Here is a 13,550-nt window from a genome sequence, read left to right as displayed (position 1 = left end):
GTAAACATCAACATTATTATTTTCACTTTCACACTTTAACACTTACTCCCCTAATTTCCCCCCCAACCAGCCTCCCCCATTGCGCTGCATCTCCCATTCCCTCCATCAACAGATGGAAAGGAGATAATGAAGAGATAGAGGCAGGAAAGCTTAGAACTTCCATTCTCCCCATACTCTAATCCATTTTTCCTCACTATTTCTTTGTTTATATAAAATGTTTTCATATCTCTTAATCTTGTCAACAAGGTTTAGCCATGTGTTAATACTTGGAGTATTTAGAGAGAACTAAGCCCGTGCGATCAAAAGTCTTGCTAAAAACATTATTTTAATCAAGAGAATCCTTTTGTATTTATGACAGCCTACCTTGGAGAGGTCACTCAATACCCAACCTTCCACCGTATATGCAATCCACACTTTCAATTTCTGGGTAATAAAATTCCATATTGCCCCCCAATCTTGTTTCAATTCTATACAAGACCAGAACATATGTAGTTGATCCGCCCCGGGTAAATCACACCATGGTCAGTTAGTAGTATTTCTTAATCCACATTTATTAACCCAAAAGGGTATAATATAAATTCTATGCAAAATATTAAATTTAACCAAAACGTGATTAAAATTATAAGACACTAATCTTAAATTCGCCATTATATTATCCCTATCCTCTAAATAAATTCTTGGACAGTCAATCTGCCAAGCTTTGTCCCGGAGAACATGTATTATTAAATCGTGTTTTAAGTAAAACTTTATAATTAATAATTTTACCTTCTGACCCACATTCCCTATCAAATCGTTCATAGGTGAAGAAGTGTCTATCTCAAACAACGCTTTTTCCTTTACACTAGAAAGTCCTGAACGCAACTGAAAATACCTAAACCAAGATAAATTAACTATATTTTCTCTTTGTGCTAACTCCAAAAACAAAAGTACATCCCCATTCCTAACCATCTGTACAACATAGAGAATATCATTTTTTTGCCGGTACCGATCACTAGTGATGGACAAACATCGGCCGAGACGGTTAGCGAACACGATCGCGCGAACTCAATCAAATGCTCGCGAACTGCAAGTTCGCGGTGGGACCCATTCACTTTAATGGCAGGCGAACCTGAAAAACCTTTTCAGGTCATATTTGCAGCCACCAAATACTTAGTAGAAGTGTACAAATAGTCCCACAACATGGACAGTGACATACTAGAGGGGGATCAATGGCAAAAATTCCAACAAAAAATATGTATCTTAATCAGGGGACGTTTTAGCTGAGGTAATGCAGAAAATATGAATCAATCGCTTCATCTGAAAGGTTATTATCTGATTTGTATAGTTCCAAAAAATTATTCAAAAATGTTTCTTTTATACAATCCTGATCTTCAGTGATAGTACCTTCAGGAGAACGAATGCTGAGTATCTCTTTTTTTGGATCCTGATTAGAAATCACCCTAGCCAGCATTTTCCCTGGACGACTCGATTCAGAAAAATATTTTTGTCCTGTAAACAAAACCCTCTGCTGGGCCTTATCCAGGAGAAAATCAGAATAAGCCTGACTTGTCTCCTGCATCATTTTCCTATTCACTTTCGTTTCACTCCTGGAGAACTCGTTCATACAGGCAACGGTTGCTTCCTCCAAAGCCCTCTATTTCATACCATACCTTTTTCTCAAGTTGGAAATATTACTAATAAATACCCCCCTCATAAAACTGCATCCCACACCAAATGGGTCTTCACTGAGCCATAATTACTATCCCAAAAGAACTTGATCTCCTTTTTTATCAGATCATGATTGTCCATTATGGAAATCCAATGAGGGTTCAATCTAAATGGGGTTCTTACACTACACTTATTATCCACCATACATAACTCAAGCGAGAAAGGTACATGGTCTGATAAAGACCTAGCCTCACATTTCATCCATTAAAAAAATGTCAAATATTTTTTATTTATCAGAGCCAAATCTATCCTTAACATAGTTTCCGGATTTCCTTACACAAGAATAAGCTCTTTTTCCCTTCCCTAAATATCAACATACATCCACAAAACCTGACTCCTGACAAAAACGTGCCAGAGGGGACCCTTGAGCAGAAGTATAGATATTTCCCCCTATGGAAATCCTGTCCATCTCTGGATTAATAACACAATTAAAGTCCCCGTTCACTATGGAAGGACATTCAGGCCACTGATCCATAAAAGTTAGTAAACAATTAAGTATATAAAGAGAAAAAGGGGGAGGGGTGTAGATAAAGGCCAAACAAGTTTTCCATAGAGAAAAACAAAACTCAGAGAAAAACTAAGAAGTGTTAGAACACTTTTTAACCCCAATTAGTGCAGCAAGGTGTAATAGAATATCTTCTATATTAGCCTAACTTTACACTGTTCAATTGGCCCCTGCACTCTCCCAATAGTGTGGATAAAGTCTCCCTATTATATCCCTATAATATCCTTACACTATCTCTAAGCTGTCTGCTCAAAAGTAATATGTTGTACTCAAAGTCTTTCCTAATCACTGTCCCTAGCACCTGTCATGTCTCTCCCTGCACTAAATTCACAGTAAAATGGAAGACACTGTGCAGGATGAGGATTTTTATGGGGCTGTGACATTACAGGGGCTAGCTATTTGCTGAATGGCTGGCTGCATGGAATTATGGGTGATCCCTTGTTCCCGGGCTTCTTACTTACTTTTTGTAACATGTTCGGCAGCCATTTAAGAAAAAATATGATTTGCTATCATGAAGCACAAGGAAATTCGGCTTTGTGACGAATCCAATTTCTCCTGAAAATTGTCAACTTCAAATCGCTCAAATGCAGATAAATGGAGATAAATGGTTGTGGATAGCTCACCACCTCTCTCAAAGGTGCTCTAGTCTCAAACTGATCACCCAATCAGTCAGAGCAAAGTGAAAAAATGGATAAAAGGGACTGGCACTCACTATGTGGGTCACAACATCGGCATTTATTAGTATACAATAACAAGGATTATGGCGACACAATAAAACATATCTCTAAAAGCAAGAGTAATACATAAAATATCCCCCTAAAATCGCTCAACACTAGCAATAAAGATCATTATTCTCCATACAGAGGGTATAAAGATCATTATTCTCCATACAGAGGCTGAATGAGTGGGAAATGATCAGGAACAAACAAGAGATAAGTGAATTGATTCAGAATTTGTCTTAAAGCTCCAAAAAATTTCACATTCTCATGAACCTCAACTTCTTGTGAGTCATTTTTGGTAAAACAGAGAGTGGGAGAGAGACTAGTATGTTATATGGGGTTTCTGAGAAAAATATATACATTATCTGGTGGGTACTCTTTCTTATTATGGAGAGCACCTAGTATGCATGATCAGTATTGTAGTCCAACCAATGCTGCTCTATGTTTCTGGGAAAGTATATGCAAATTAGCATATTCTAGTTCTCCTGGCATCAGATAGGCTTAGTGTTCTTTTGGGAAGGAATGCTATTTTGAATACCCTTCCCAGAAACCTAATAGTATCTAAGTTGACTTTCCTTTATGAAAAAGCACTGACTAAACAATTCAAGGCTACCACCAGAGAAAGTCTTATTGTGAAAAAGCATTTATTGAACAGTTTGAGGCCACCACGAGGAGAAAATATTATTAATAAAAGGTTCAGTCAGTGTGTTTTTAATAAGATTTTCTCCTGCTGGTACCCTCAAATTGTTCAATCAGTGCTTGTTTGTAATAAGATTGCCAGTTGCAAACTGTTCGTTCAGTGCTTTTTAATAAAGGAAAGCAAATTTCCATACCTTAAATTCAAATTAGTTTTTCTTCCAAGAAAAGAACACTAAGCCAATCTAACGCCAGCAGAACAAAGATATGCAAATTTTTGTGTCTTTTTCCCAGAAAACACTGAGCACCCGAGTATAATGGAAGTCAATGGGAGAACCAGAGCATTAAACCAGGCACCCCCTGCTCTGAAGAGGGGACAAAACCAAAGAAAAAAAATCGATTTTAGAGGGAAAATTGTTAGGAAACATACTTTCCTGTATATTTACTTGTACAGTTGCAAGAAAAAGTATGTGAACCCTTTGGAATGATATGGATTTCTGCACAAATTGGTCATAAAATGTGATCTGATCTTCATCTAAGTCGCAACAATAGACAATCACAGTCTGCTTAAACTAATAACGCACAAAGAATTAAATGTTACCAAGTTTTTATTGAACACACCATGTAAACATTCACAGTGCAGGTGGAAAAAGTATGTGAACCCCTAGACTAATGACATCTCCAAGAGCTAATTGGAGTGAGGTGTCAGCCAACTGGAGTCCAATCAATGAGATGATATTGGAGGTTTTGGTTACAGCTGCCCACCCCTATAAAAAACACACACCAGTTCTGGGTTTGCTTTTCACAAGAAGAATTTCCTGATGTGAATGATGCCTCGCACAAAAGAGCTCTCAGAAGATCTACGATTAAGAATTGTTGACTTGCATAAAGCTGGAAAGGGTTATAAACGTATCTCCAAAAGCCTTGCTGTTCATCAGTCCATGGTAAGACAAATTGTCTATAAATGGAGAAAGTTCAGCACTGCTGCTACTCTTCCTAGGAGTGGCCGTCCTGTAAAGATTACTGCAAGAGTACAACGCAGACTGCTCAATGAGGTGAAGAAGAATCCTAGAGTGTCAGCTAAAGACTTACAAAAGTCTCTGGCATATGCTAACATCCCTGTTAGCGAATCTACGATACGTAAAACACTAAACAAGAATGGATTTCATGGGAGGATACGACAGAGGAAGCCACTGCTGTCCAAAAAAAACATTGCTGCACGTTTACAGTTTGCACAAGAGCACCTAGATGTTCCACAGAAGTACTAGCAAAATATTCTGTGATCAGATAAAACCAAAGTTGATTTGTTTGGAAGAAACACACAACACTATGTGTGGAGAAAAAGAGGCACAGCACACCAACATCAAAACCTCATCCCATCGGTGAAGTATGGTGGTGGGGGCATCATGGTTTGGGGCTGCTTTGCTGCATCAGGGCCTGGACGGATTGCTATCATCGAAGGAAAAATGAATTCTCTATTTATCAAGACATTTTGCAGGAGAACTTAAAGGGGTTATCCGACTTAAATAAATCTATTCTAATTGCATTTATTGTAGACCAGTGAAAGATTCTTAAAATCACTTTCATTACCTATCTATCACTGTTTGGCCAGTTCAGTTCAGGGTCATGTTACACCTGACGTCAGTAAGCCAGCTCTGCTGGTGATGTTTCGTTTACAAGCTTTTCCCTGCTTGAGGGAGTGTCCAGGCTGTGTAAACGAGACGTCAGAGCCTCTGGTGCCCTCCCCCCTCCCCCTCCAGCTCTCCTCACACTGCCCGGCTCTGCTCTGCTGCTGATGTTTCGTTTACAGCCGTCTCCCTGCTTGAGGGAGTGTCCAGGCTCTGTAAACGAGACGTCAGAGCCTCTAGTGCCCTTCCCCCTCCAGCTCTTGTCACTGCCTCGGCTCTGCTATGCGATCGCTCATATGCAGTACAAACCAGAGCCGAGGTGATCTCCAGCAGCACAGGGTATGTTTGTCCCTCCTGCATTCACTGGGGCTAGAGGTGGCAGTTTGTAAACGTTCCCCTCTGCATCTGGGGATCGTTATTACAGCCCTGGTCCCCCCCCCCCCCCACACTAGTACACATTCAACACCCCCTGGGAAATATAAATAAATTATTGGCCATCATTATTATGATCATCATCATCATTATTCAGCTATATAAAATCCTTATCTGCCACCAATATATGGATTTATCTAAGCAATATCCATATTGAATATATATTTGAATAATATAGATATTGCTTAGATACAGATAATGCTAATGATATTTTCACACTAGCGGCAGGACGTATCCGACAGGCTGTTCACCCTGTCGGATCCGCCCTGCCGCTATTTGACGGTGCCGCTGGACGGATCCGTTATTGCAATTCATTTCTAGACGGATCCGCACCTGGATCCATCTACAAATGCTGTCACTTGTCACACTGATCGGCGGATCCAGCAGGCAGCAGCTCCGACGACGGAGCTGCCTTGCGGATCCGGCGTTGCAAAACAACTGAAGGACGGATCCGCCCTTCCGGTCTGCGCATGCGCAGAACATGAAAAATGTGAAAAAGACTGACAGAGGGATCCGTCCATCGACATGGCAAGCGGATAGACGGATCCGTTATTGCAATGCATTTCTAGACGGATCCGCACCTGGATCCGTCTACAAATGCTGTCACTTGTCACACTGATTGGCAGAGACGGCGGGCAGCTCTGACGATGGAACTGCCTGCCGGATCACGCTAACGCTAGTGTGAAAGTACCATAAAAATCCAGGACTTTTAGTCAAGTGGCCGCTCGCTGTGCACTGCCGTGCTGCGCCATAGCTCCACCACCGTCCCCTTTATAGTCAATGGGGACAGAGCGGCAGTCCAGCGGCACGGCAAAATAGCGGCTGGCCGGATCCGACAGGGTGAACAGCCTGTTGGATCGATCCTGCCTCTAGTGTGAAAGTAGCCTTAGGCTCCATTCACACATCCGCAAATGGGTCCGCATTTGTTCTGCAATTTTGCGGAACGGGTGCGGACCCATTCATTTTCTATGGTGACGGAATTTGGAATTAGTGCAAATACGTCCTCCTTGATATACTGTAATAACAGAAAGAAAATTTTTAGACTAGAAACAAAACCAAACATGAAAGAAATGTATGTAAAATAACATAACTTACACTGTGCAGCTGCAATGTGACAGGGAGGTCTTCTGCCCTGTGTGTGTATTTATTTATTTTTATGCAAAGTGCAAAGCAGGGGGCGGGAAAGGTCAGGTTGTTCACGCCCAGAAATATTCATGAGGCAGAGCTCAGGCTTTGTTGTTACACGCACCCTCACCTTGTACTTGAGCATGTAAACAAAGCAATGACAGGACCATGAAAAGGTGCAAATATGGGTTTTAACTTGATGAAATCAAGCTTAACCAAATTATATGTATATCCTGATGGATTTTAAGTGTTTTTTTTTTTTTTTTATTAACTCGGATAACCCCTTTAAGGCCATCTGTCAACCAGCTGAAGCTCAACAAAGGATGGGTGTTGCAACAGGACATCGACCCAAAGCATAGAAGTAAATCAACAGAATGGCTTAAACAGAAGAAAATACGCCTTCTGGAGTGGCCCAGTCAGAGACCTCAACCCGATTGAGATGCTGTGGCATGACCTCAAGAAAGCGAGACATCCCAAGAATATTGCTGAACTGAAACAGTTCTGTAAAGAGGAATGGTCAAGAATTACTCCTGACCGTTGTGCACATCTGATCTGCAACTACAAGAAACGTTTGGTTGAAGTTATTGCTGCCAAAGAAGGTTCAACCAGTTATTAAATCCAAGGGTTCACATACTTTTTCCACCTGCACTGTGAATGTTTACATGGTGTGTTCAATAAAAACATGGTAACATTTAATTCTTTGTATGTTATTAGTTTAAGCAGACTGTGATTGTCTATTGTTGTGACTTAGATGAAGATCAGATCACATTTTATGACCAATTTGTGCAGAAATCCATATAATTCCAAAGGGCTCACATACTTTTTCTTGCAACTGTATAAAAAGTGCAAGTGCTGCCAAAAATTACAAGTAAAAGGCACTCCGATACAACCTGTATATCACATATGGCACAGCTAATATCATTGTCTGCAGCAGACATAATCTATTGAAAAAGTACACTGGATGTCACAGATTTTTTTGGATGTGGCGCGGATAATTTCACTGTCTGCAGCGGCCTATTAGATGCTATTTAGCGCAGTATGCGCTAAAAATATATATTGCTGCTGTCACACACAATAGTCCTTAAAAGGACTTTTGGGTCTCTAAAAAGTTTTTGTAATAAAAATCTTCCAATAACACTCCCTACACTGTCATTCCCTTCCTATGCTCAGCTCTCCCTGACTAACACTGAGCCGAACACGTGTCATCGGGTGCTATATAGCACCCGATGACGCGTTACGGCCAGCCAATCACTGTAATGCCAGTAGCTAACATGGCTACGGCATTACAGTGAAGGGTAATACTTACCTGCACATTTATTGGCTGCTTAGCAGCCAAGAAACGTGCAGGGAGGGGACTCAAGCACACATGTGGTAGTCGGCCAAGTACCGCCATGTGCCGAGCATCAAGATGCTCGAGCCGAACAGGTGTTCGTCCGAGCATGCTCGAGCATCACTAGTTGGCTGGACTTCAATACTCATCATGCATACTAGGAGTCCTAGGAGACCAGAGAATGTTACAAACCAATGTTCAAGCCAATTGGAGCATATTTAGGTAGGATCCATTTGGACGCAAATCAATTTTTCTTTGAAAAATTTAAAGAAAAAATTCACTGAATCAAGAAATTTCTCCAGAACAAACAGTTCATTCTTGCTCAATGCCCTGTGCTTCAGTCCATGTAAATGAGCACTAAGCCCTAAAGGCATTTGAAAAGCTGAAATGCAACTGTAAATGATGATAATAATGTATTCAATACATTGAATAGACAATAAAGATAATAGACAGTAGATGTTGCTCTGCTTGGTATTATTCCTCTCTGCCTTTTCAGTGCCTATGCAGTAATTAGGTAACACAAAGCAGACAAATCTCATCTCCACAACTTATATCACGAGGATTTTAGAAACTAAAATTGAACTATATATCTATAATAATATCATGATATATGGGCTTGCTGTTTTAAATGGGTTGTCCTCAGGATAGGTGAACAATATCAGATTAGCAGGAGGTGCAGGGGACCCCATTGAAACGAATGGAAACAGTGCTGCAGTTACCAGCTTCCTCCACTATAGAATGAACGGAGCTATGTAGTTCCAGTGCTGATTTCGGCATTGGAGCTACAAGTTGTCATCTGACTGGGGAAGCTGCATGGTGCAGAACTCCCTCTTATCTGATGGCCTATCCTGAGGATAAGCCATCCATATTCAAATCCTGGACAACCCTTTAAGGTACTATAACTTTCAATATTTGTATCCAAAAAAGAAGTCTTGAGTATTAACATAAACAATGTATGAGGTTACAGAATAAGGCCTGATTGTTTTCAGACAGTTCCACCAGGGTCGACTGGTCCACCAGGGAACCCGAGGATCTAGTGGACCCAGGCTCTAATACCATAGTGAGCTCAAAGGTTCAGGAAATAATTTTTTGTCCCTAGGGTCTGTTTATTTGATTAAAAAATTATTGGACTTTATTGATAATATGGGAATTGGGCCTCAAGAATAATTTCCTCTGGTGCCCCCCTCAACTCATTTTCCATTATTCAGTCACAAGAGATCACATTTCTTTGGCTACATGCTTAAATCTATCAGTGGAACCAATCATAAAGGCTATGGTGGACGTTACTCAGGAAGGAATAAAGACTGTAATCTGACATTTAGTGCAACATTATTTTTTTTTACTAACGGCTACTGTGGCAGATCAAGCCTTTCAATGTAAAACATGATGGACCATACATTTCCCCAGCATACAATGGCTCCAACTTCCCTCAGGACCAGAGGCTTCTGAAACTCAGTTCTGCTGATTGGTAGGGTTTGGGGGGTCAGAATCCTATAGCTTACATGTTTATGGCTCATCTTAATTTAGGACCATCAATATGATTTCTTGGTAAACCCCCTTGATCTGTCTATCAACAAAAAGTAAATGCACATGTCATTTACCACATTTATTGTCATAGGGTGTGTGGCTTAACATTGGCGTGGCCAAAATTCTTCCAAATCTCAGGCACAGGATTCTGTCACAAATTAAGCCGTCTACTAGGTGTCTAAAGGTGCACCAAATCCATCTAGATCATCCAGCTTCAGTCACTTTGATAAAGTGGCTAATTTTTAGATTTGGTGGGCACTTGGAAAATATTATTAAATCAGCCCTATAGCTATGATTATTTTGTATTATTATTATTATTATTATTATTATTATTATTATTATTACTACAATGATTCATGTTTTATTTGTCTTTACTACTCTTGCAGTTATCCAAAGGTATTGACAACAATGACTGGCAAAACACAGACTAGCAATGTCACAAACAAGAATGATCCCAGGTCAATCAACTCCAGAGTCTTCATTGGCAACCTTAACACAGGCATTGTGAAAAAAAGTGACATTGAAGCAATATTTGCAAAATATGGGAAAATAGTTGGATGCTCAGTACATAAAGGATTTGCATTTGTACAGTACGTTAGTGAAAGGCATGCAAGGGCCGCAGTGACAGGAGAAAATGCGAGGATTATTGGAGGCCAACCACTAGGTAAGATATCAACTATGATTCCTCGTAGAAAACCATTTACAATAATAAATATTATCTGTAGATTACAGTATTTCCTTGTTATGTGCTGTTCTTTTTTTAATTTTAAAGTTAATGTACATTGTTGAGTATTATATTATTTTCTTAATGGTGTTGTCAAAGTGTTTAATACTTTAGGATAGGTCATCAGTATCTGATTGGTGGGAGTCCGACTCCCTGCACCCCTGCTGATCAGCTGTTCGAAGAGCCTGAGGTACTCTGTGAGTGTGGAAACCTCTTTCTAGACCAATGACATCATGTTCATCAGTCACATGGCCTATGCGCAACTCATTCCCATTCAACTGAATGTGCAATACCAAGCACAGTTGCTATACTGTACAATGTGTGGCTCAATATTTGGTAAGCTCTGAGCCTCTTCGAACAGCTGATCGGCAGGGGGTGCCAGGATCAGACCCTCACCAATTACAAATATAATGACCTATCCTGTGGATAGGTAATCCGTATTAGATACTCAGACAAACCATTTAATCTAAATAGGATCATATGTTTCTGCTGATTCATTTCATACTACATACTGGTTTTACATTGACCTCAATAATAATATAGGCAACATGGTGTTTGCAGACAGTGAGAATTTTATCATTTATTTTATGTCTATGCAATCAGTCCGTATAAAGATATATTTTAAAAAATATCAACCCTGAATACTGGACATAAAAACAAGGTCTTAAAAGGTTGACTTTCACTTAGTTTTTTTTATGGTATTTTAAAGAAATAAGAGTTTGTTCACACTGTATGCAATGTATGTTAATCGTATGTATATGTTATATGGATCCATAGGCTCCCATTATGCCGACCAGGGTTACCAACCGTCCAGAAATTCCTGGACAGTCTGTAAAAATAGGACACCTTTTTTCCTGTGTCTGCAAAAAATAATCGATGTGTCAGTGATTTTTTTTTATTGTGGTGGTACTTGTGCAAGTTATTTTGGTGGCAATTATTATTATTATTTCACAGTTCCTAGTAAATGATGGTAATTAGTTCTTACCAGTATATTGAGCTATAGACATTTTTTCTATCTAAAAAATGTTGGCTGTCTGTGGCTTTGGGATGGACTGCCCAAAAAAAAAAAAAAAATTGGGTTAGCAACCCTCATACAGACAAAGGCTTAAATAGTGTAATGTTGGCCTTCATTCTGCTGCACATCAGGCTTTCTGGGGGGGGGGGGGGGGGTTTTTTTTTTTTTGTATGGTGTATGTTTAGGTTTTCCTAAGTTGGCAGAGCCTAAATTTGCAGATTGATGGCTTTACAATTACTGAATGACAATGGTGTAAGCATACAATGTAGCTTCTGTGTAGATGGTACCAGTACTCAGTACTGTTAGTTCTTCATGATCTGCATCAGTTACAGCCATGGTTTCAGATGTAACTTCTTTGTACATGTTACCAATATTGTTGGTTCTTCATGTTCTGCATCAGTTAGAGCCATGGTTTCAGATGTAGCTTCTTTGTACATGTTACCAATATTGTTGGTTCTTCATGTTCTGGATCAGTTGTAGCCATGGTTTTAGATGTAGCTTCTTTGTACATGGTACCAATATTGATGGTTCAATTGAAGCCATAGTTTCTGGTGACTTTTACGTTTTTACATGATTTCCATTGGATATTTTTTTATTTTATTTAAATCCTTTTTATATGGTATAAGAAAACATGATAACTCTTTACTACCAATGATATTGTAACTTAAATTCACATACTGTATAGCCAACTTATTGTTCAAGACAACGTAAGGACTATTTTCTTATAAGATATGCTGTGATGACTGATTACACCAGTTGTGATCAACCTAGAAGATTTGGGACTATAGTTGAGGCCTGGAACCCCATCTGAGGGATACACATTACATTCACTGCAGAGAGACACATGCACATAAAATTTCTCTCTATATTCTGTGAGAGGCATGAAGGTGATCAAGAGTGCTCAGTTTTCCTGGTCTCCTCTTTTTACTGCAATGAAGTGTGACACAGGTGCAGTCCCCTTTTTCTAGCAAAATGGGACATGGGACCCACATATTTTTTATTGGATGCTTTATTAGTCCATCTTTCACTGACCAAATATTTGTGGCTGACCAAAATGTTCTACAAATGAAAAAGAATGACTTCATTGATTCTGACTTACATAGAAGAGGATTATTTACGGTAAGAGCAGTGAGATTATGGAACTCTCTGCCTGAGGAGGTGGTAATGGTGAGTACAATAAAAGAGTTCAAGAGGGGCCTGGATGTATTTCTGGAGGGCAATAACATTATAGGCTATAGTTACTAGAGAGGGGTCGTTGATCCAGGGAGTTATTCTGATTGCCTGATTGGAGTCGGGAAGGAATTTCTTTCTCCTTAAGTGGGGAAAATTGGCTTCTACCTCACAGGCTTTTTTTTTTGCCTTCCTCTGGATCAACTTCCAGGATAACAGGCCGAACTGGATGGACAAATGTCTTTTTTCGGCCTTATATACAATGTTACTATGTTACTTCTCCTAGCACAGTTTGGCCTTCCATCCAAAATCAGTTCCCCTGTAGGGTTTGGTACCTTGTTCTTTATAAGTATGGGTTAAAATGCCAGTACAGGTATAATTCCCACTGCACTGAGATGAGGACTAGCATGATGTGATTGCTGCCAGGTTGCTTTCTGCTTTACCATAAGTACAGTACCAATCTAGCTTTGATCTGAAGAACTAAGCTATAATTAGTTGCGGCTGAGGATGCACCGCCGCTCCCACAACCGCAGTCTTATTAATAGGGCTGTCATCCAGTATACTGTCTAGCAGTTTGGTTCAAATTAATTAAGTCTTCATCTTTGGCCATTAAATTTGGGTCAGAGAATGGCCAATGGGGGCTTGAAACTGAAAGGCTTTGGGGATTTTTTTTTAATTATTATTATTAATCAAAAAATATTTTTTCTGTTTTGTTTTTATTAAAACATTTTAACCACTGTCCTTGTACAGCCTTGAGTTTATCTAGTAGCAAGATCTGAATTTCCACTCTGACTGTTCCATCAGGCGGCTCAGCTGATGGCTTCTTATCCCTGATCTCTAACCTTATAAGCACTCATTATAGCTCAATTCTTATCATACTGATAAGAACATGGCTTAAATAAGTGTTTACGACCTTTTAGTAACTTAGAGATAAGGGTTATTAGATGACGGAACAAAGTAAAAGTGGTGCAACTGGAAACACAGTTAACCCTTTGTGACAGAACGGCTCAATATTTTTTATAAAGACTAATT

At 39.6% G+C, this 13,550-nt stretch overlaps 1 protein-coding gene across 1 annotated transcript in view; it reads left to right on the top strand.

The window, feature by feature from the left end:
- The window catches only part of RALYL (RALY RNA binding protein like), a 711,743-nt gene that overhangs the window by 175,879 nt on the left and 522,314 nt on the right, over positions 1–13,550 (top strand). The window contains exon 2 of the mRNA XM_040433240.1: positions 9,996–10,273. Coding sequence (XP_040289174.1) covers positions 10,018–10,273 — 256 coding nt within the window. The 5' untranslated portion in view covers positions 9,996–10,017. The remainder of the gene's footprint in view (positions 1–9,995; positions 10,274–13,550) is intronic.

This window comes from Bufo bufo, chromosome 5, assembly GCF_905171765.1.
Source record: "Bufo bufo chromosome 5, aBufBuf1.1, whole genome shotgun sequence".
Taxonomy (NCBI): Eukaryota; Metazoa; Chordata; class Amphibia; order Anura; family Bufonidae; genus Bufo; species Bufo bufo.
This window is presented reverse-complemented; position numbering and strand designations above follow the sequence as displayed.